At 42.9% G+C, this 23,826-nt stretch overlaps 1 protein-coding gene across 2 annotated transcripts in view; it reads left to right on the top strand.

The window, feature by feature from the left end:
- LOC119164078 (venom metalloproteinase BumaMPs1-like) overlaps positions 1–11,045 on the top strand; it is a 29,047-nt gene extending 18,002 nt beyond the window's left edge. For both annotated transcript variants that reach the window (XM_075870944.1, XM_075870943.1), the window contains exons 9-14: positions 199–251; positions 1,564–1,672; positions 1,750–1,887; positions 3,699–3,864; positions 4,478–4,588; positions 10,815–11,045. In XM_075870944.1, the coding sequence (XP_075727059.1) occupies positions 199–251; positions 1,564–1,672; positions 1,750–1,887; positions 3,699–3,864; positions 4,478–4,588; positions 10,815–10,862 (625 nt within the window). In that variant the 3' untranslated portion in view covers positions 10,863–11,045. The remainder of the gene's footprint in view (positions 1–198; positions 252–1,563; positions 1,673–1,749; positions 1,888–3,698; positions 3,865–4,477; positions 4,589–10,814) is intronic.
- The last annotated feature ends 12,781 nt before the right edge of the window (positions 11,046–23,826 follow it).

The raw sequence follows: 23,826 nt of genomic DNA, 5'->3' as shown, positions 1-23,826 counted from the left end.
CGTCGCAATGGTCGATTATAGTGTTAGATGGTGAACGAGCTTTCACTAGGGCAGTCCTACAGCCAGTTCTACTCAGTCTGCAGTAGACTAAGGTATGTGAGGCTCGCCATTATTCGAATCAATTTAACTTTCTGCGCTATTTCCTCTTCGACGTGTTTAAAAAAATGCACTTTTTTTACTTTATGCTATTCTTTGCAGTAGAGACTTGGCCAGTATTCGGAGCAATGGCTACGTTGACAAGAATGTAGCAGGTAAGAAAAACGAACTTGAAAAGGAATTATTAAACTTATTCTTGGTTCATGTATATAAAACTTAGATCTTGCATACCTTTTTCGTGGAATACATAGGAACGTGGAGGGCTCTCGTGAGCCTTCACACACACACACACACACACACGCACACACACACACACACACGCACACACACACACACACACACCCACATATATATATATATATATATATATATATATATATATATATATATATATATATATATATATATATATATATATATATATATATATATATATATATCATTAAGATCCTATATATATATATATCCCCAAGATCCTGATGAAGGCCAGACTCTAGGCCAAAACGTCGAAATAAACCACGTTGTGACCGCTCACGGAGGATCTACTTGAATATTTGCAATGCTACGGCCACTAAACCACCATGCCTGCATATATATCGCCTGCATATAATCGAAATAACGAGCTTGGCTTCTCAGTTCGAAAATATAATGAATGGTCTGACATATCTGGTGTTCTAACATTTGTTATGGTTATTGATTGCGTAATTATTGATTTCGTGTTACCGATCACACGTGAGACGCCTGAGTCTGCTGAACATTTCGTAACTGGCGCTATACTAGGAACATGGTGTACCAACATGAGGTACCAGATAAGGCACCGATTCGCCCAAAAGCAAGTTCTTCTGTGAGACGCTTAGCTTCTGTAGCATGGAAACATTCTTAACGCAACCGCACACCTCTAAAAAACGCAAGCGCATGTATTCAAATTTGTGCCGGGCCACATGCTTTTGACCATTATAGCTAATAATCAGCTCTGCTGTAATTCCATACTTCCTAGTTTACGCAAACGTGTGAACAATAACAAACTTTGTGAAACGTCATTTGCATCCCTTAATGGGCAACGACACTGTGTAGGATGGAGCAAAGAACATGGTTTTCGTCGCACACGTAAGGTACCATAGCGCAGGTACGAACAATTTGTAAATATTAGAAGTAACTATGTTAAAGATAATTATGTCTAACTATTACAAAATGTAAAACATACGCACACCCTTGACTGTCGGTGATGGTTCTGAACGCATTATTTTACTTCAATATTATTAAAATATTTTCAGAGCAACCGCATAGCCTCGCCAAAAGACGATAGACTGCGTGCGAAAAACAGCTGCATAACGTAACGTAGCGTTTCATAGATATACAGGAAACGCTGTCCGCATCGTTCTCAATAGTATTTTAACAATCAGCGTGCTCAGAATAACGTATTACGACCCATAAAAACGCATATGATGCTTTTCTTTTTTATTCTAGGACTTGCGTACGTGGGCCAAGTATGCACCATACACGCAGTCGCCGAGGGTGAAGATGTTGCAAGGTCATATGCCGGCGTTCACACAATGGCGCATGAGCTCGCACACACGTACGTGCCCATCAAATGATTAGGAACCATTTTGTAATTGAACACGACGAACTTACTCCACTACCTCCGTCATGCAGGTTGGGAGCCACACACGACCCCAAGGACAGCAGTAACTGCTCGTGGTCACAGGGGTTTTTGATGAGTTATGAGGACAAAGGGGCCAACAAGTACAGACTTTCTGATTGCAGTCAAGATGAGATACGAAAAGTTTTCAAGTGAGTGGTCAGATTACGTGTAATTACGCGTGTAGCGGTAAACTTGAGGATTTATGTTAGGTATTGTTGTCTAGTTTTGTTTATTCGCTTCTGTATTTTCTTTCGTAATTTTGTTATTATATTTCTCTATTATACGGCTTCCTTTTTATTGACAAAGAATAAGGCATTATTCTTTTGTCGTTCTTACTTCAATGTGGTGTGCGAGAACGTGTCCTACCTTCTTGGGTGTTTTTTTTTTTCATCATGCTATGCCACAACTTGTGCATGCAGTATCTTGTAAACAAAAAAAAACTGTGCCCAAAATGCCGACTTGAAGCTTGTAAGAGTACATGGTCCGTATTGTATCTCAGGACATATATGATAGGACATTAATGAATGGTACTCTTGAAGTTGTCAAAATTTGTTCATGTTCTTTAGGCAGTCTTTCATGTGGAATTGCATTCACGTAGTTTATGAAATCGTTTTATTAATATTAGTCGGGCAAACCCGTCGGAGCCATGGCGCCAAGCACGACCATTTCTACTGAGAACTTCCACATGGGTAAGCCACGGACAACTTTAGAAGAGCACCAAGAGTGGAAATCTAAAAGAGATTGGTACAAAAACAGGCCCGGTTGGCCGAGCGCCCAGCAGGAACTGCGTACCGATTATCCGGGAGCCTTCCAAGCCGCACTAAATTGCGAACGGGAATGCAAGCGCCCGTGGCGGGTGGATCTTGGGAACCCCGCTGCCGAGTTAGCTCGCGATCCCAAACGCTTCCAACAACATCGCACTGAAAGAGTGGCCCAGAACAGCGTCAACTTGATGATCGTAGAAGCGCATTCGCCGTGCAAACGCTCGCTTTCAGCGGGAGTTTCTCCGGCGGCACTTGAGCTTCGGCTGCGACGTCTGTGACCGTCTGTGGTTCGAGAACAGCTACTATCATCAAAGCATTGTGAAACGCATTTGACCCGCTTATCCCATTCCTTCCTGACCGTGATCATGCGAGACACAATGTGCAGCTTGTGAAATGAACACCGTGGTAAACCCAAGCCAACAACAACACAACTTCCAATACCAAATACAACACAACTTCTATTTCACTTTTTATTGTTACCTTTTTTGCTGGTACGTTCTTGTACCATTTACCCTTTGTAGAATTTTGATCGTATTTGTTTCACACTGTTCTGTTCTTGCATATCCTATTTTGCTTCTTCGTGTGAATTTGGGTTTATACCTTTGGTATATAAAAAGTTTTTGTAAAGCCCCCCCCCCCCCTTCTTACTCAATGCCTATGTGGTCATGTAAGGTATTTCAAACAAAATAGATAAATAAATAAATGGTGGTGATAGTCTTCAGTGCAGCGTCGGGTTGAGCCCACTGCTAAATACCGGGGCGCACGTTTCATCTTTCACTGGTCAACCATTCATGCGGCGTGTTGGTGCGGTGGTCTTTTCATCTCTCAAACATTTCAGACACGTGAAAATGTTTGAGACAAGCTACTGACCCTATTCCACGTTTTATGAAAAATAAACACAGCGACGCTCACTAAACTCACACTGCGTAATCACTCACGCGTATTTTTAACGATTGTTGAGTATTTTTACATCAAACAACGCCAAGCCACTTTCGAAGGACGTGTTATTGAAACGTAAGATCGCACAAATTACACAACAGACATGCGGTGGCACAAGAAAAGTAACAGAAGATTGTAGCTCGTCTTTACATTTTCCAAAACAACGGTTCTTTTAGGTTGCGTTAAGCCTTCATAGTAGTCCTCCTCTTCACTGCTTGTTATGTACATGTTAAAAGGTTGTTCTGAATTTCTCGCAGGTCCCTCGAGGTCAGTTGCATCCAGGAAACGGCAACCATAACTTTCTCCACAAAGAATAATGGTACCCTTCCAGGGAAAAAAGTAACTGCAGATAAATTTTGCGAACTCAAAATGCGGAAATATTTAAAGGCCAAGAAGATCAATGGTGTTGCATTCTCGCGAATGGTACGTGGTCTTTTTACGTGTAATCAGTGATCAATGGAACCACGTGTCGCTACAATGACTTGTCACTAAATCGAAACACAGATGCCTTAAGTGCACGGCTGAGTATATTGGGCGGGATGTGGTAACATTCTAGTATCCCTTCTTAGGCACGCCTCACAAACGTTTATTCAAGAAATGTCGCATATAAAAGTTGGGAAAGTAGTGTAGATGCAGTGCTAAAGGAGTGTGACTTATTGGAAATGAATCTTGCAGCATCGATAAACTCTCTACATGGACACAAATTAAAAAAAGGAAGTGTACAACAGCAGTGCTTTACATTTTTTTGGTTATTTTATCCTGCATGCGTATATTACATGAGGCGGCAACGATTTTTTTTAACTGGTAATGTTGTGTCACTGAGCAGTTCATGATGTTCAAGAACTTGTGGTGAATATCCCTGAATAAACGTTTTCCCGCACAGAACTACTACTCCTTACGGCCAATTATGGGTGTCTATCACTGAATACGCGCAAGCTACGTCAATGCATGCACTGTTATGCGTTCGCACTGAAACCGTATATTAGAAAACGACGTATACACGATTTTTGTCAGTTTTTCTTCTTTCTGCTTTCAGCCCCGGGATCTCGCCTCGGAGTGTAAGATGAAGTGCTGCTACAAAAACGGCACTGACACATGGTGCCAGGTAACCGATACTTTGGATGGCATGAAATGCACAGATGAAAACGTAAGTAGCGGTGGCTTTTGGTGAGGAATGCGTTTTATTCAATGCTAAGCATTTTCTTTTTGCGTACTCCAAGAACTTTTGGTGTCTATTTATATAAGCACTTCTGGAGTCGAACAGTGGCACATACGCGTGGGCCGGTATGTGCCACTAGTATGCGCGTATTTGCCACACGTGATTGACATTTTGTTTCTATCAAGGAACGACTATAGAACACACATGACCAATTTTAGCGCGTGCGCATTATAAAAAACATGACATTGGCAGCGTTGGCCCAGCCAGTGCAAACAATAAGTGTCACAGTCCTAGCAGGAATCGAACCCAAGCCTACCTCGTGGCAATCAAGCCTTCTACCAAATCACCAGGCCAGGTCTCGGAACTACTTTTTATATAGACCCTAATGTTCATGATTCATGAATCGTAAATTGTGGTTGCAGTGCTGGCTTTCTATTTTTATAAGCATTACATATTTACTCCTATGATACAGCCGTCATGTCGGGTTAACGTCAATTGTAGGTAAGTGTCAGGCGCTGAAGTTGATGTCTGTAGCAATGTCCAGGGCTACCATCCTCGCGAGCACAAGTGCTTTGTACCACCTTTTCGCTTCTGGTGTTGCTAATACTTATGGTTTTGTTGGCCTCTTTGTGCAAGTGCAAAGAACTGGTTATGCAAACATCTGCAACTCCTTAATGTTATGCCTGTGCGTGTTGCTTTATATTTAGCGTCATTTCGTAACGTGTCGATCAATAAAAAACTACAACATGGTCACCTTTCCTCCGGATGCTTTGCATAACGTAAATTCTCAAGGTAGCTGGGATCTGTCGATATTTTTTAAGGTAAGACTGGAGTTATGACCTGGAAGATGGGCACGGTAGACCCAAAGCTGCCATGTCGCTAAACGGAACGCTTCTCTGCTTGGTGCAGGTTTTTCTTGGCTTCGGTGCTTTTGAATGCGCAGCCACTTTATGAGTCTTGCGACGACACGAGCCAGCTCATCAGCAAAGGCCCCCAGTTTTCAACGCTGTCGTCACCCGACGACGCAGTTCTACTGGCCTTTTCTTTCAAGCATCACAGCGTGACGTCATCATTTGGCGCCGCTATAAAAAAGCACCGGCACGATTTCATCTTCTGTGGGCAAAGTGGACCCAAAGCTGCCATGTCGCTAAACGGAATGCTTCTCTGCTTGGTGCAGGTTTTTCTTGGCTTCGGTGCTTTTGAATGCGCAGCCACTTTATGAGTCTTGCGACGACACGAGCCAGCTCATCAGCAAAGGCCCCCAGTTTTCAACGCTGTCGTCACCCGACGACGCAGTTCTACTGGCCTTTCCTTTCAAGCATCACAGCGTGACGTCATCATTTGGCGCCGCTATAAAAGAGCACCGGCACAATTTCGTCTTCTGTGGGCACGGTGGACCCAAAGCTGCCATGTCGCTAAACGGAACGCTTCTCTGCTTGGTGCAGGTTAGTCCCCGTTCTTGTTCAATACGCAGTGATTGTCGAAGCTTAGTGGTTCTGCCGTGCCCACGGCGTTGTTTTGTAATTGCGTATGACTGTTTTGTCGTTTGCAAACTACTAATTTGCGGTGATGTCGAGGAAAACCCTGGGCCCACCCAGAAGGAACTGTACGAGCAACTCCTTGACGGTCAGACAGAAATGCGAAAGGAACTACTTGAAATTAAAACACTATTATTATCTGATCTGAAAGAACAGATGCTTGACTTTAGGCGTACTGTCAAAAATATAGCGACTGAGCGCTCAGCACAGCATGAAAACACCCATCAATTGCATGTCACATTGAAATCATTTTAACACGCAATGTCTTTTCAAACTAAAAAGCTAACAGACCTTGAAGACCACAGCAGGCGTTCAAATTTAATTATTCATGGAATACCTGAGACCTCAGCAGAATCAGAAGAGGAACTAACGAACAAGGTCGTGAAGGTTCTCTTTCAAGAAAAACTTCAGGTTAGATCTGAATCTGTAGGGCGTATTCATTGACTGGGTAAGCACGTAGGAAAGCGGCCTGTAATAGTGTATCTGCAAGACTTTACAGAAAAGAAAGAGATAATAAAAAATGCAATCAAACTGAAGGGCTCAGATATCTTTGTTAAGAATGATTACTCAAAATCAACGCTAAAAAAACGCAGTCTGCTCTGGCACAGCGCAAAGGCCGAGATATAACAAGGGAAAAGAATCAACCTGATTCACGATAAACTAAAGATCGATAAAGATATGTATTTTTTCGATGAGGTGCAAAATAAGCGAGTAAAAATGACCGGCTACAAGAACACCGCACCCCAACAGTCTAAAACATGACGTAATGTGCATGCGCACAAGCAACTTCGTCTACTTAATTTGAATGCCCGCAGTGTTATGAATAAAACCGAACCCCTCGAAATCCTATTACTGCAGTACGATCCTCACATTACTGTTATAACTGAGACGTGGTTACATGAACAGGTGAATGATGGCGACATTTTTCCACCTTCCTATACGGCTTTTCGTAAGGACAGGCAAGCAAGGGGAGGTGGTGTGGCCGTCCTGATCCAACAAAAATTTGATGCTGTCTTGTTGGATGATGTACTGGAGCTTGAATGTATCTGTATTAAAGTAACTTTGTGGGGCCACTCATTCATCGTATGTGCATTATATAGACCGCCGGACTCAACTTTTGAATACCTATTAAAACTAAAGGAACACATGTCTAAATACCATGGCAACAAAGTTCTTTTGATTGGCGATTTCAATCTCCCCGGAGTAGATTGGGAGCGTTTTGAAACCTTTACAGCCAATATCAGCAATGCAAATGCAGTGTGTGACATCATGCTCGCACATAATTTGGTACAACTGCTTCATGAACCAACGCATTATCAGGGTACTGCTAGGCGGAAATGTTGTAGGCCCGTGTGCTCAGATTTGGGTGCACGTTAAAGAACCCCAGGTGGTCTAAATTTCCGGAGCCCTCCACTACGGCGTCTCTCATAATCATATAGTGGTTTTGGGACGTTAAACCCCACATATCAATCAATTATCAGGGTACTGCTAGGTCTACCTTAGATCTGGTATTTATTCCCCGTGACTTAAGTACACATACCGCAGTAATTGAGCAAGGGCTGTCTGATCACTACCTTGTGTCAGTTTCTATTCCTCTTGAACCGTTTTCGGCAACTGCCAACTTGTCCTTTCATTGTGTGAAAGACTATACACATGCCAATGATGCTTGCATTATCGAGCACCTAGAAACCTGTCTGATAGATTTTGTAGCTACCGATGTTTGTAGATTGTGGGACCAATTTAAACGCATATGCTTCTACTGTATCGAAAAATTTATACCGTCTAAACGTAAAAGGGTGCATAAACATACGCCCTGGATGACGAGAAGCATCATTCATCTCAAGCGTAAAGTTAAAAGATTAAAGAAAAAGCATGCTGACCCCAAAATTGTAGCTGACGCTCTAGATAAGCTTGCACATGCCGTACACACCTCGAAGGAATACTACTTCACTACGTCACTCGCAAACTTCATAAAGAATGACCGAAAGAAGTTCTGGAACTATATTAGCGAAAAAAGAAACCCATATCACAGGTTTTTGTCAATGGTTCAATGGTATCTGATCAAGCTGCCATTGCTCAACACCTCAATGAGTATTTTCATAGCGTATTTTCCAGTCCTAGTGCTTCCCCATCTGTCATAAATGCGGACAATGCTGCGAATGTAAACTTTATTTCTTTTTCTGGTGTCGTTGCTATGTTGTTGAACCTAAAGACTAAGACTTCTTGCGGTGCCGACAATATCCTCAACATATTTCTGCGTCGCTTTGCAGTCTGTTGCAAAATACTTACTCGTCATTTTTCGAGTCTCTCTGTTGTCAGCGGAATTGCCAAATGACTGGAAGTCGGCGCGAATAGTTCCTATATTCAAGAAAGGTGACCACCTAGTACTACAAAATTATTGACCGATCTCCTTAACATCATCATGCTGTAAGCTTATCGAACACATAATAGCTCATAAGTTAAATGAATTCTTAGAAGAACGCTCAGTTTTAACAAATCATCAACATGGGTTTCGAAAAGGATTTTCTACTACAACACAATTGGTTACTATCGTTCATACCTTTCCAGCTTTTCTTGATGCTAACGGCCAAATCGATGTAATATTCTTAGACTACAGTAAAGCATTCGACACAGTTCCACACGATAAACTAATTATAAAGCTTCGGTTAGTTGGTATACCAGAATTATTTATCTCCTGGATCTCAGCTTATCTACTCAATCGCAACCAATATGTTCAGATAGGAGAAAAACAATCGGGCTGCCTTCCTGTGACTTCTGGCGTTCCACAGGGGAGCGTACTAGGCCCCCTTCTGTTTTTGGTCAACATTAATGACATTGTCAATGTAATTAGCACCCCGGTACAAATTCGTTTATTTGCTGACGATTGTGTTTTGTTTAGAGATGTAACCTGCATTAGTGACCAATGTGATCTTAATACAAACTTAGGCAATGTATCAAAATGGTGTGAACAATGGGGAATGCTTCTTAATGCAAACAAATGTGTGTATCTCCCCATAACGCGCAAAAAAGTCGCATTAAACTACACATACAATTTAGCTGAAGCACCTTTACTTAAAGTAGCCTCCTATAAATACTTAAGCTTAAGGTTAACAAGTACCTTATCCTGGAATTTGCACATAAATAACATCTGCTCTGCCACTTTCCGTAAATTATGCCTTCTCCGCCACAAGCTCAAGACTGCTCCGCCTAGTGTTAAACTCCTCTCCTACTTTTCCTTAATTAGGCCTAAACTTGAGTACGCCTCCATAGTTTGGGATCCCCACACAAAAATTAACGTCCAAAACCTAGAAAGAATTCAAAGAAAAGCAGTACGATTCATATATAGTAAATTTATGTCAACCGACTCCCCCACTGCATTACTAACAGCAAATGGTATAGAACTATTACAAATTCGAAGAACAAAAAGTCGGCTACAGTTTCTTTCAGACATAGTGAACCACAGGCTACCCTTAGACACCGCAGTATACGTATCCCCCTTGTTAAGCAGACCCACTCGACACCACTATCCTCATTCCCTAACGCCAATCTTCTCAAGGACTGATACTTTTCGGTACTCCTTCTTCCCACAAACAATAGATGATTGGAATAAACTAACCGAAGCATTTCCTCAACGCCCTTGACCATTTGTGTAAATACTCTTCTTCCATGACTTCCTTGAATGGTATTATCACCTTGTTGTTCAACTGTTACTTTTTTTTAAAGCCATAACCCCTCTGTCTTATAGCAAAGAAATTGTGTAAAAAACGCTTTGCAACCTTGTTTCATTCTGTTATTTAGTGTGTTTCATGTATGCTCACCCAGCTTGGACTTTTTGTCTGCAGTATTCTATAAATAAATAAATAAATAAATAAAGATACCCCAATTATCAACGTGCGCACATAGAAACACTTACACAAACATACATAAAGTGGGGCCGGATCAACCCACCCGAAGACACTTCACGCTGCTTCCCTGGGTGCAAACAATCTATTGTAGCAGCATAATTACCAAAAGAAGACTACGCTCTCGACTTATCGCTTGAAAAAGATTTTACACTGTATTTTCTTGTTTCCTTGCCTACCGGTGTGGAATAAAGTATTTTCTCTTTCTTACTCGGCTGGGCAATGCATTCCACATGTCAACAGTGAGGAAAAAAGCTGTCTTTATAAGCATCTGTTCGGTAATCAGGAGGATACATTCATCTCATGATGATGTCAATTCTGATGACGCATTATATAAGAATACGATGCACGACCACCGCATCTATTTCCCGGTAAATAATTGTGATTCGAAGACCTAGAATATAAACGTTCATTTCATCATCATATTTGTCTATTCCTACACATCTGATAAACGTGGTCTAATGAGCAGCAAGGTTCCGCCTTTACTAGCCTTGTTCCTTTTATGATCTGTTCCATTCAGATTATCCGCTTTTTATGCTATGAAAAATAGCGTTTCTTTTTATCTCAATATTTTCGTGTACATAGACGATGATAATGCCAGTTTTTCTTTTAAACAGTGTTAAAGATGCGCCGTCACACTTACATATGCTGTGCAATGCGCAATAATTTATTTGTCTCATCTTTGACTTAAGTGTGAGGGGACTGCAGCTCATCATCGCTTTTGTTCCCTGTATACTTCATAACCCAAAATAATATCCGCGCGTGTCTTTCCAGACCTGTAGAAGGGGAATTTGTGCAGATCACAGCCGAGCTGAAAAATAACCACTTGACAACAGTGAACGGCTTCCCCTATAAGATCGTGAAATAGACTTCGTCTACGTTGTTTTCAAGCGGCACCATGTATTTATCGACCATTCTTCGCTCAAAGTTTTCGTGCACGGCATTCCAAGCAGCTTATACCGACATGCTAATACTGTAAATACAGAATTAAATATATCAAATCGATTTCTTGTTTTCACTGGGACGTTCTCAAAGACATGAATAAATTGTGAAAAAATTGTGGGAACCGCCTTTGTATTTCGTTGTTCTCAACGTTTAGACAATTTCTGGTCACGGTTTCATTTATTCTCTAGACGTATATATTCGCGTCATGTGAAGTTAGGGGTTACTCGATTGTGAATAGCTTCGAGAATATTTATTCTTTAGCGGATGAATTACCCACAACTCTTGTCGAGAGTTCTAGACACAGAGTGGGCGTCAGAAAACAGACTTGTGAAGCCACATTAGCACTACATTTAAACACTGCTGGTTTTATCGTGTTTCAGCGGCATTGCGATTACTATGTTCTAGATAGCGTCAAAGTTACGTAGCTTTCACAATATTTGGCTTCAAGATCCCACATAAGAGAGTGATCATGTTTCACGATGTGCGTGTTTTTTTATTATTATTATTATTGATGTGATGCAAGGAGATGGTGGCGCACTGATGGGGCACCGGTTACTCCTCATCCCTTAAAAGCGTTTAATAGCAAAGTTCACGTAACATGCAACTCTCCAAGCGTAGAAAGTCCACAGCAATACAATATATAATTTAACATAACAGATATAAAATATGAGATTTCGAAACAACTTATTCAACAATTGCATTTACGTGCCTATACGGTGATAACAACAGGAAGAGAACTCACAGCGTGTACAGTTGAACAGTCACATAATTGTTAACACAAAAGTCCACAGTTCCATGATGATGATGTTTGAAGTTTTGTGGCGCAAGGGCCGTTTCACGGCCAAAGAGCGCCAGCTCATGTTACTAAGAATATGGACAATGATTGTGATAAGCGGCTGTATAAAGGCCATAAAATTCCTCGCGGTAAGGCGGGTAAAAACATACAAGTAATAAAATCATGACCATGCCGTGAAAGGTGTGTGTGGTGAGGATAGTTGACAAGAGTTGGTGATTATAAAAAACGATGGTGGATATGAATGGCATTAGCACAAGTGCCTCACTCGTTCATACCCTTGCGTCCAAGGGCCGTGAGGCAAGTGCTTTCTTGTGTAACCGCCGCAGCAAAAACCTCTCTAGAGAGGTCGTGCTACGGAATGCCTGGGTGAATGATATGAAAATTATTAATTTCTTTTAAAAACGCTAACAATGATTTATGACTAAAAAGCGGTTCCCTACCGACGAACATTGCAGGGTGTAAAGGTATATGCTGTCGGTAGGGTAATGGAAAATGTCGTTTTCTAAGAGTTTCTAAGTGTTTGCACTGGATTAATATGTGAAGGACTGTCAATGCCTCTCCACATCTGTCACACAATGGTGGATCACCACCGGACAAAAGATGCGTGTGTGTCGTGTATATGTGTCCTATCCTGAGTCTTGTTAGTGTTACCTCTGTTAGACGTGATTTTGATACTGGTGGCCAATGGCCAAGGTGTGGCTTCATAACGTGTAGTTTGTTTTGTAAGTGTGTATCCCACTTGCTCTGCCAGTAGTCCCTGAGTTTTCGTTTGAGAAACGGCTTAAGATCAAGGGCCGGGATTGATGTCGGTGTAATGGCGGTGCTTTCGTGGGCGGATGCAGCAAGCTGATCCGCCATCACGTTGCCTTGAATCTCACGGTGCCCTGGCACCCAGCACACAACAACATGTCTGTTGAGTGTGTGGAGGGTGCATAAAATGGAGTAAAGTGAAACTAGGACATGGTTTTTTTGTTTTTTAAGACTGTGCAGAGCCGTTACCACACTGAGGGAGTCTGTATAAATTACTGCTTTTTGTATTTGTGATTGTTTGATGTGTTTAGCTGCCACAAGTATCGCGTAAGCTTCCGCTGTGAAGATACTTGTGCCTGGATGTAGAGGGCCAGCATCCGAAAAGGAAGGGCCAACAGCAGCGTAGGACACAGAGGAGTTAGACTTAGAGGCATCTGTAAAAAACTCAGGACGTGTGTATTTGTGTTGAAGTTCCAAGAAGTATGTTCGAATATGGGCAATAGGCGCATGTTTAGTAACTTCTAAAAAAGACACATCGCAATCTATAGTCTGCCACTGCCACGGTGGCGGGTATGCTACAGGAGCCATTAAACTGTGTTCGAGTGACACTCCAGTGTCCTCAGCTAGACCCTTCAGGCGAACTGAGAAGGGCTGCCTCATTGAAGGCCTGTTTTGAAAAAGAATGGAGCTCGACAAGTCATTAATAGTAGAGTATGAGGGGTGCCTCTTGTCTGCTTTCACCTTAAGGAAATATACAAAGGACATGTAGGTTCTTTGCAGATGAAGCGACCACTCATTTGACTCAACGTAAAGGCTTTCTACGGGGCTGGTGCGAAAAGCACCCGTAGAAAGGCGGATGCCCGAATGGTGCACGGGATCCAGCATCTTCAAAGCACTTTGAGTCGCTGACTGATAAATAATGGCCCCATAATCTAAGCGGGTGCGAATAAGGCTTCTATACAGGTTCATGAGGCATTTCCTGTCACTACCCCACGTAGTACGTGACAACACTTTTATAACATTCATGGCTTTTAAACATTTTGTTTTTAAATACTTTATGTGGGGTACGAAGGTCAGCTTGTTGTCCAAGATTAAGCCTAAGAATTTATGTTCGGCTTTGACGGACAGACGTTGGCCGTTCAGTCGAATGTCGGGTTCAGAGTGCATGCCCCTCTTTCGAGAGAACAAGACACACGTGCTTTTTTTGTGGGTTAAGTAGAAATCCGTTTTCATCTGCCCATTTGGAGACCTTATTTAAGCCCAGCTGAACCTGCCGCTCACACATGGCCAAGTTGCATGACTTGAAGCCAAGCTGAACGTCGTCGACATATGTACAATAGAACATCATGCGGGGAATGGACAAGTGCAAGGAATTCATTTTGATGATAAAAAGTGTGCAACTAAGCACACCACCTTGTGGCACGCCTGTTTCCTGGACAAATGTTTGGGAGAGCACACTGCCCAGACGGACACGAAAGTCCGGTTTGACAGGTAACTTTCGATTATATGAAACATTCTTCCGCGCACACCAAGGTGGGACAGGTCTCTTAGAATTCCGAAACGCCATGTTGTATCATAAGCCTTTTCGATATCGAGGAACACAGAGAGAAAATATTGTTTATGGACGAAGGCGTCTCTGATCTGTGCCTCGATACGAACAAGGTGGTCTGTGGTGGATCTACTTTCTCGAAACCCGCACTGAAATGGGTCGAGCAAATTATTTGTTTCAAGAAAATGTACAAGTCGGCAGTTTATCATTTTTTCGAAGACTTTGCACAAGCAGCTTGTAAGTGCTATAGGCCTATAACTCGAGGGTAAACAAGGGTCCTTGCCCTCTTTCAAAATGGGAATAACAATAACCTCTTTCCAGGAGGTAGGAATAGTGCCAAAAGACCAAAAAGCATTGTACAAACAAAGTAACGTTTTTCGGGTTTCGTTTGGTAGGTTTTATAACATTTCATACATCACACGGTCAGAACCTGGGGCAGAAGTACTGCAGGAGTTTAGAGATGTTCGGAGCTCAGCTAGACTGAAAGCTTGGTTATATGCCTCGTATCTGGTGGATTTGTGTTCGAGTTTCTGCTTTTCGATTCTTGTTCTGTATTTTTGGAAGGTGTCAGTATAGTGGGATGAGCTGGATACCTGTTCGAAGTGTGCACCGAGGAAGTTTGCCTGATCTTCCAAGGTATCACCCTGAGTGTTTACGAGTGGAAGTGTGTGTACTTGTTTCCCTGCTATTCTACCGACCACGCTCCAGACTTTAGCCTCCTGTGTGTATGAATTAACCCCTGATAAAAACTTCTGCCAGCTTTCTCTTCTGGCCTGCCGACGCGTTCTCCTGCCTTGAGACTTTATTTTCTTGAAGGTTTCAAGATTTTCGGCTGTCGGTGAGTTCCGAAGCAGCCTCCAAGCTCTGTTTTGCTGTTTGCGCGCGTTTCGGCATTCAGAATTCCACCATGGCACACATCGTTTTCCAGGGTGTCCATTTGTTTGTGGGATGCATTTTGTTGCAGCATCAATCAAAAATGCTGTGAAGTAGTTGACAGCAACATCAATGTTCAAAGTACTTATGTCATTCCAACCGAGACGAGCGATGGTATAAAAGTGTTCCCAGTCGGCCCTGTTTATGAGCCACTTGGGAACACGTGATGGACACTCAGTTACTGTATTTGTGCTCAAAACTATGGGGAAGTGGTCACTTCCGTACAGATTACTGACGACTTTCCACTGGAGTAGAGGCAGAAGAGATGGAGATACTATGCTCAGGTCTATAGAGGAGTAGGTGTTATTAGCGAGGTTATAATAGGTTGGTTCTTTTCGATTTAGGAGACACGCGCTCGACGAGATAAGGAACTGTTCGATCAGTCGACCTCGCGCGTCATACCGAGAGTCACCCCATAACCTACTATGCGCATTAAAGTCTCCAAGGAGAACATAAGGCTCCGGAAGTTCATCAATTAGAGAGTGTAAATCGCGTTTTTGGAGCTGATAGCTAGGAGGAATGTAAATACTGCAGATTGTGATTAGTTTATCAAAAAGAACCGCTCGAACAGCCACTGCCTCAAGGGATGTTTGGAGTTGTAAGTGTGTGCATGCAATTCCTTGATTCACTATGATGGCAACACCTCCGGATGATGTCATGGCATCATCACGGTCCTTTCGAAAAATAACGTATTTGCGAAGAAAATTTGTGTGTTTTGAATTAAGGTGTGTTTCTTGTACACACAGCACTTTTGGTGAGTTTTCGTGTAGGAGTTCTTGGATGTCGTCAAGGTTTCTGAGAAGGCCCCTGACGTTCCATTGTATAATTTGAGTGTTCATGGTGAATGTAAAATAATGCTGTGTGTACGAAAAGCGAGTGGCTGTTTAGACGTGGAGTTTCAGTTCACTTTACAGGGCCGTCACCAGGCCCTGTTATTTGCTTTTTTGTTTTCTTGGCGGGCTCCAAGGAGCCACGCCGCTCTTTCGGCACCAAGGGTGCCGACGTATCCATTGCCTCCTCGGAGGCACTGGATGCCCGCACGTGCGGGCTGTTAGTTTAGATTTTGGGCCTCGCCTGGTGAGGGGAGGCCTTGAGACCCGAAGACTCTGGAGTCTCTGGTCTCTGTTTGGGAGTAGGCGGTGTAGCCTGGGCTACAGCCGCCTTGGGGGCAGGTGCCACAGCCGACGGCTCGCTCTGCGCAGGCCGAAGGGGTGGCGAGGGCTGGTGCGGCGTTGCCCCCTGACGCGCCGCATCAGCATATGTTGCGCCGTAAAATGGCGACACTCTTCGTCTTGCTTCTTTAAATGTGATGTTTTCTTTGACTTTAAGAGTGATTATTTCTTTTTCTTTCTTCCAGTTAGGACACGAACGCGAATACGCGGCGGGTTCCCCGTCACAATTCACGCAGTGAGGCGTAGTAACACAGTTATCAGATGGGTGGCCGTGGCTACCACATCTTGCACAAGTTTCCTGACCCCGGCAGTTCTGCGAGCCATGACCAAATCGTTGACATTTATAACACCGTCTTGGATTGGGAATGTAGGGACGGACAGAGAGTTTGATGTATCCTGTGTCTATAGATGAAGGCAGTGTGCTAGATGCGAAGGTGAGTATTAAATGTTTGGTAGGTATTTCTTTGTTGTCTCGTCTGATGACGATTCGTTTCACATCTGTGACATTTTGCTCTTTCCACCCTTCAAGCAGTTCCTGTTCAGACATTTCAAGAAGGTCTGCTTCTGAAACAACTCCGCGTGAGGTGTTCATTGATCTATGAGGTGAAATAGATACTGGGATATTACCAAATGCTGCGAGACTGCCAAGTTTTTCATAGTGGTGTTTTTCAGGCAGCTCAAGGAGAAGGTCTCCGCTAGCCATCTTTGTAACTTTGTATCCTGGGCCCAAGACCTCTGTCAGGGATTTAGCAACAAGAAATGGAGATATTGCTCTGGCTTGTTTTGTTGGGTTTTCGCTGTGCACAACATGGAATTTGGGAAAGCATTGTTTGGGTTAGCTGAAAATTGATATGTCATCGGTGCGTCCCCTCTTAGGTGGGAGACGATCTAGGAGACGGGGAAATGCAGGTGTTCCCATAGTAGTGTACTTTTTGTTCGGCAGCAATGGCGACCACCCACCATGGAGTCCAACCAGGGGACGCTGAAGCACTTAATAGCATAAGGCTGCAGACGCCAGCCGTACATTGCCACTATAACCAAATATAACTACTCAAGGTTGAGTAATTACACAAGGTTAACCCTTGCCGCCATGAAAAATCGGAAGTAAATGGAAGAGAGAAGAAGACAGGACAGATTTAAAGACGAGAAAAGACTAAGATGTAGGAAGAGAGAGATAGGAAAAGGCGACTGCCGATTTCCCCTGGGTGGGTCAGCCCAGGGGTGCCGTCTACGTGAAGCCGGGGCCAAAGAGGTGTGTTGCCTCTGCCGGGGGGCCTTCAAGGTCCAATCACCCAGCTTTGGCTCAACCCCCAGGATCCCCTTTTCCCCGGACACAGCAAAGCCACGCACGGCTAGGCGTGGGAGGGAGTCGAAACTCCCCCGTTAGCTCGGGTCCGTGGTGTCGCTACACACCAAACGCCTACTTGCGCAGGCGCCCCTGCGGGGAAGTCCACAGTTCCAGAAATACTCATTGTCACTTAAAAACTGAATTGTACTAATATCGGCCAAGAATGCCACTTTCTTCCAGGAAAACTTTGAACGCTTTTACGGCTCACTTCTGTAATTTTTTTGTTGGCCATGGGCCCAAACTCTTCTTTAAACTGGAGGGTCTACGATCTACAGTGATTAAGAATGATCTACATCAGCGTCTTGGTGTTTCATGTTGTCAAAATGTTATGAGGAGGTGATACATGTCTTCATCTACAAATTCGCAATCACATTCTGAAGTTTCAGCGCGGCGAATTCTGTGTAAAAAATGCTTGGTGTAGACATTGCCTAATTTTATTCGACGGGTAAGGGTTTCCACACTTCTGTCTAGAGATAAAATTTCAAATTCAATTAGTGGATCCATATCATATAAATCAGAGCTTTTGGAGTTTTGGTCAAATATGTTTTTACACATATATTGAGAAACTTTGTCTTTAAAATGCAGCGCAATTCATTTTTTGATATTGGGGTGAAAACCAAAGCATCTCGGTGATGTGCTCGCTGTGCTGCTTCATCAGCAGCTGTGTTTCCAGGTATGTTGCAATGTGCCGGTATCCACTGATACATTATTTCATGCTGCTTTCGGTTTGCCTTTGTGAGCTCTTTAAGTGTTTCGTTAACCAGACTATCATTTATTGTTTTCGCTTTTGTGCTGAGAAGTTATGCGCGTTCTTTATCTGTGGTCATCCTTCCCTGTGTAACTTTCAGCGATCTCGTATATATGAAAGAAAGAAGATGGGAGGCATAAAGCACGTTTCAAATCGCTGTCATAATGTAGGAAGGCACGACTAAAACGCCACAAGAAAAGGAGGACACTGAACGACGCGCCTTCTTTTGCTTTTCTTGTGCTCTCTGCCGGTCACGCTTTTCTATCATTATGAATCAAAACCAACCCACACAACCTTTTCTTGTACTGAAATAGCTGTAACTCCGCTCGTTCTGAACGGATTCAGAATTTTTTTATTTTGACAGTCTATTCCTTAGCAAGTAAACTGCGGTACTTAAGTGGATCGATGATCAGTTGGAAAACTGGTTAAGGAAACCTTTGAGCAATCCCCTTTATGAAGTCGATTTAATCACCCGTAAAATAAAAAGGCAGACATTTTTGAAGTATGAGGTGTCTCCGAAGCCGACTTTTTGAAAAACGGCCTTGTCTTCTTCACACGACTCATCTGTCATTGCGCGACATTTATTTATTCGCAAATCGAATGTCGAATTCCGAGTTCACGAGGTCTCACTATGCGTAAGCCTCATTTTGGACCTCTTCTTCCTACTCTATTGTCTTGGTCAATCAATGTGATATATACGTTTTTTTTTTTGGGGGGGGGGGGGTATTATCTCAAAACGATGATATACCTATGTCACACCGTAATGGAGGGCTCCGGAAATGTCGCCCATTTGGAGTTCTTTAACGAGCACCTAAATCTAAGTTCACGGCCATCAAACCTTTCTGCCTCGACCAAAATGCGGCTGAGGTTCGACCCCTTGACATGCAGGTCTGTCAAGCACGCATCCTTCCTTGTGAAAATATATGTTTGATTGATTGAATCTTGCCCCGCCGCGGTGGTCTAGGGGCTAAGGTACTCAGCTGCTGACCCGCAGGTCACGGGTTTGAATCCTTGCTGTGGTGGCTGCATTTCCGACGGAGGCGGAAATGTTGTAGGCCCGTGAGCTCAGATTTGGGTGCACGTTAAAGAACCCTAGGTGGTCTAAATTTCCGGAGCCTTCTACTACGGCGTCTCGTGTAATCAAATGATGGTTTTAGGACGTTAAGCCCCACATATCAATCAAATATTCAATTGACTGAATCTTGTATTTTAAGAGGAAGACAGCAACATGTCTCGCTTTTCTAGTATGGCAATCGTTTCACAATACCTTAAGTGAACAACCGTGCTACAAATTAAGTGCGCAGCATCTACGAGTGGTTGATTATCAGGAACTGCACTTCGCTTGGTGCTAAATTTGGTAGCCTGAATTATTTACAGAGCCAAAATAACCTACATTGGAAGCCAGAAGACATAGCAAGCATAATAAAACGTTCTGAATGTGGAATGGTTTGTTGAGAACTATGGCATCTCGGTATTCATGTGACTCAAAATGACAGGTAACTCACCATTTGTCGTTTTTTTTAATTATTTGAAACTTCGTACATTGAATGTGAAAGTCAAGGCCTTCTTTTTGTACGCTATTTGACAAGATAGAGAAGAGCTTTCAGATTGGAAATGTTTTAACGGCACTAAAATACGGAACACGCAATTTGAAATCAGCACAAAAAATACTAACTTTTATACTGATTTCAATAATGCCCTGTAAAGAGGCCTTCCATGTCGCCCATCAAGACCATAATGAAGTTCACGTGTTCTCTCTATCGTGATGTCAGCGGCGGTATTAAGCGTATTCAAATATAATTGCTTCGATTCGCATTTGCGTTTCATTACTGTATACTTACACTTGAAGTTGAAAGATTGATATTCACCCACCCTCACTAAGAATGACAATGCTCTCTGCCAGAAACATCGATCTGTATGTAGAAGCACATTGCTTACGTAGAGTGCATCCACTTTTGCCCCATTGTAGGACATGACAGTGACGTCACGCAAATGAACCGTCCCAATCTACAACAACTCCCAACGTTGCCTTTGTAGTGACACTTAAAAAAAAGCAAGGACAATAGCCGTGTCCATTTATTAGCAACTGAGAATTGTTCCGTGGCGACCCAACGCGGTCCATCACGTAATAAACAACAAAACAATCGAAACTGGAAGCGGACCTGAGTGCAAGGAATAAGGGCTCTATTGTTTTATGATCTTCAAAATATTATCGATATAGGGGCTTTAGCGTTCAAGTTAAAGTCAAGCTCACAGTTCTCCGACCCGAATAATGGAGTCTGCGCCGACAGAAAATGGAGTATTTGAATGGCTCGCAGCAATATTTGAGATTACTTGAAAATTGAAGCACACGGCTAATTCCTTTTCCCACTTGCTTACAGTCGTACATCTACACAATACAGAATTTATGCAGAAGTTGTTTCGGTGCATCGCCTGATGTGATAACACGATGACCTTGCAGGCTCGGGAAAAAACAGCCTACAGTTCAAGCCACATCACCGATATCGAGCGCTCATATCGCCTACAATGCACAATGTAAATGACATACGAGTCGTGTAAGCAAGGTGATTGATTTATTGATTGATATGTGGGGTTTAACGTCCCAAAACCACTGATGATTATGAGAGACGCCGTAGTGGAGGGCTCCGGAAATTTCGACCACCTGGGGTTCTTTAACGTGCACCCAAATCTGAGTACACGGGCCTACAACATTTCCGCCTCCATCGGAAATGCAGCCGCCGCAGCCGGGATTCGAACACGCGACCTGCGGGTCAGCAGCCGAGTACCTTAGCCACTAGACCACCGCGGCGGGGCTTGTAAGCAAGGTGCAATATTGCAAATAAAACAGCAGACATGCCCCTAAACATTTTTTTTCGTGTGTGTGCATGCTACTTGCACACTGTGTTTGGTTCCATAGTGTGTATTTCATTGAAGTAATTATAAACTGCCAATGCTGTAAGCCAGAAAACAGAAGTGGTCTGGACACTTCCACGCTTAACCGGTACATTCTCCATGCTTGGGGGCATATTTTCGTAATCGTAAATTGTATTTTCGTTTGCCCATCATAAAACCTTAAAAAAAACTGTAGGCAAGTTGTCTTATGCTGATACAAATGCTACCGTTAAATGAGAACTCAAGTTTTATTTCGCTATACTTACGTATTCGTTCAAAGCTCCGATATTTGAATATACACATTGATAAAGTAACCGTTGATGCCTGCCGTATTTTTTAGAAGGACGCTAAAGCTGTCCACATGTTCCATTCGCTTATTAGCGTACGAAACAAGTATACTTCGGAAACTAGATTATGCTGCTAGCATTTGGAATTTATATACACAAACTATCGTCAAGAAGCTTGAGCGGGTACAGAGGAATGCAGTCCGCTTCATTTACAGTACATACTCCCGTGCATCTGTAACAGAACTTCTTATACCAGCTTATAGATAAACATTATGATCTTAACATTTCATATCCTCAATTTTCTTCTGGGATTGCCACAAGACAGACACCAACTAACACTGACACCATTCAACATAAAAATGATTGTTTTAAGTATTTTTTTGCAAGCACGGTGACTGAATAGAATGGGCTTAACCAATGCCACAGTTACTCAACCTTCTTTGTGTTAATTTGCCACTAACACATTTTAATTACGTCACCGACATTGCGCGTGCGCATCGGATAGGCCAGTATTCAGTTGACAAAAACCGTCCCATTGTAGTTAAATTTTCTTCTTTCAAAACTAAAGAACTGATTCATGCAAAAAGATCCTTGCTAACTAACACAGATTTTAACATAAGAGAAGATTTCTCTTTTTCTACGCGCATTGCACGTAAAAAGCTGCTTGACTTCGGCAAAGGCTTGAAAACTTCGTACAAACTGCGCCACAACAAGCTTATTGCAGACGGGAAACACTACCGGTACTGTGCGGATGCAGATTCTGTTCTTGAAGTTAGTGCAGTTGTTTTCTCTCTTCCTGCGGTTGCCTCTCCGGATGTTCCGTCTGGCTCTACATCACCGAGGTCGACGCGTTCGGGACGTGTGTATAGTCAGCCCAACGGTAGCTAGGATAGTGTGAGGGGTAGTGGCCGTACGCGCAATGTTTCTGTTCTGTATACTAACATCCGTAGCCTATATCAAAAGAAGGATAGACTTAACGCATTAATCAATGATTCTGAAGCCGATATCGTCGTACTGACGGAGACTTGGCTCACGAGCAAAATATCGGTGGATGAGTTATTTCAGTGTGACAAAAATTTTGTGGTATATCGACGTGATCGCAGTGACAGGACAGGTGGTGGTGTACTAATCGCAATCGGTGACCAGCTAAAATCTTTTGCTGTCTCTGTAACTACAGACCTTGAAATTATCTGGTGCTGCTTAACGTTCAATTATAAGAAGATTATTCTTGGCGCCGCTTATCGGTCTCCATTCTTTGCTACCGGTTTTTGTGAAGGTCTTCATGATAGTTTGAATCAAATTGTGGTACGATATCCCGGAGTAGAAATTGTTTTGGTTGGTGACTTTAATTATCCCAATATTCAATGGCTGCACTGCACTCCTTTAGTCGAACCTGCATCTGCTGATGCATCATCGTTTCTCGACGTTTGCTCCCTTTTTAACTTATCCCAGCTTGTCGATCAGCCAACCCGTGTAACACCGAAATCATCGTCTTTGCTTGATCTCGTCCTGTCATCTGCCCCAGATATTATTTCGTCAATAACACACATCCCCTGCTTGAGCGACCATGACGTATTGCAGTTCGCTCTTTCCCTTCCTGCTACAAGAAAACAGAAGCGCATAAAAAGCTTCAGGGACTACAATAGAGCCAACTTCGAAGCTATTAATACGGGGCTTCGTATTTTTCTTGATAGCTTACTGCCACGTTATAGAGAACTAAGCGTTGATTACATATGGAATTCCTTCAAACAACAGGTCTATCAATTAATCAACAAACATATACCGTTGCGGCGCGTTTATAGTAATACTAATGCTCCCTGGTGTACCCGTTATTTGAAACGATTGTCTAACAAGAAAGCCAGGCTCTATCGTACTGCCGAGAAATTTACTGGGCCGCAACGCTGGTCAGCCTACAAATTAGCAGCCGCATCTTACACCAAGGCCCTTCAAACTGCAAAACTTACCTTTTTTCAGTCAACTCTACCGTTATTGTTAAAGACAAATCCTAAGCGTTTCTGGAGCATAATGAAGCCTAAAAACGACACCACAATAAGCCTGGTTGATAATCGCGGTGTACCAGTTTCTAGCCATCTGTGCGCATCGCTGTTAAATAATAGCTTCGCCAGGTCTTTTTGTAACCCGGTTGTAGATAATTTTCCATATCTTCAGTGTGTAAATCTTTTCCCAATGGACCCTAAAGTTTTCGATCCAACTGGAATTTCTGGCGTCATCAGCAACCTGAAACTGTCTTCTTCATGTGGCCCTGACGGTATTAATTCAAAATTTCTGAAGAATACTAAAGAGTATATGTCGATTATATTATATTGCCTTTACACTAAATGTTTCGATGACGGTTACTTGCCTAA

Source organism: Rhipicephalus microplus, chromosome 8 (assembly GCF_043290135.1).
Source record: "Rhipicephalus microplus isolate Deutch F79 chromosome 8, USDA_Rmic, whole genome shotgun sequence".
Classification (NCBI taxonomy): domain Eukaryota; kingdom Metazoa; phylum Arthropoda; class Arachnida; order Ixodida; family Ixodidae; genus Rhipicephalus; species Rhipicephalus microplus.
This window is presented reverse-complemented; position numbering and strand designations above follow the sequence as displayed.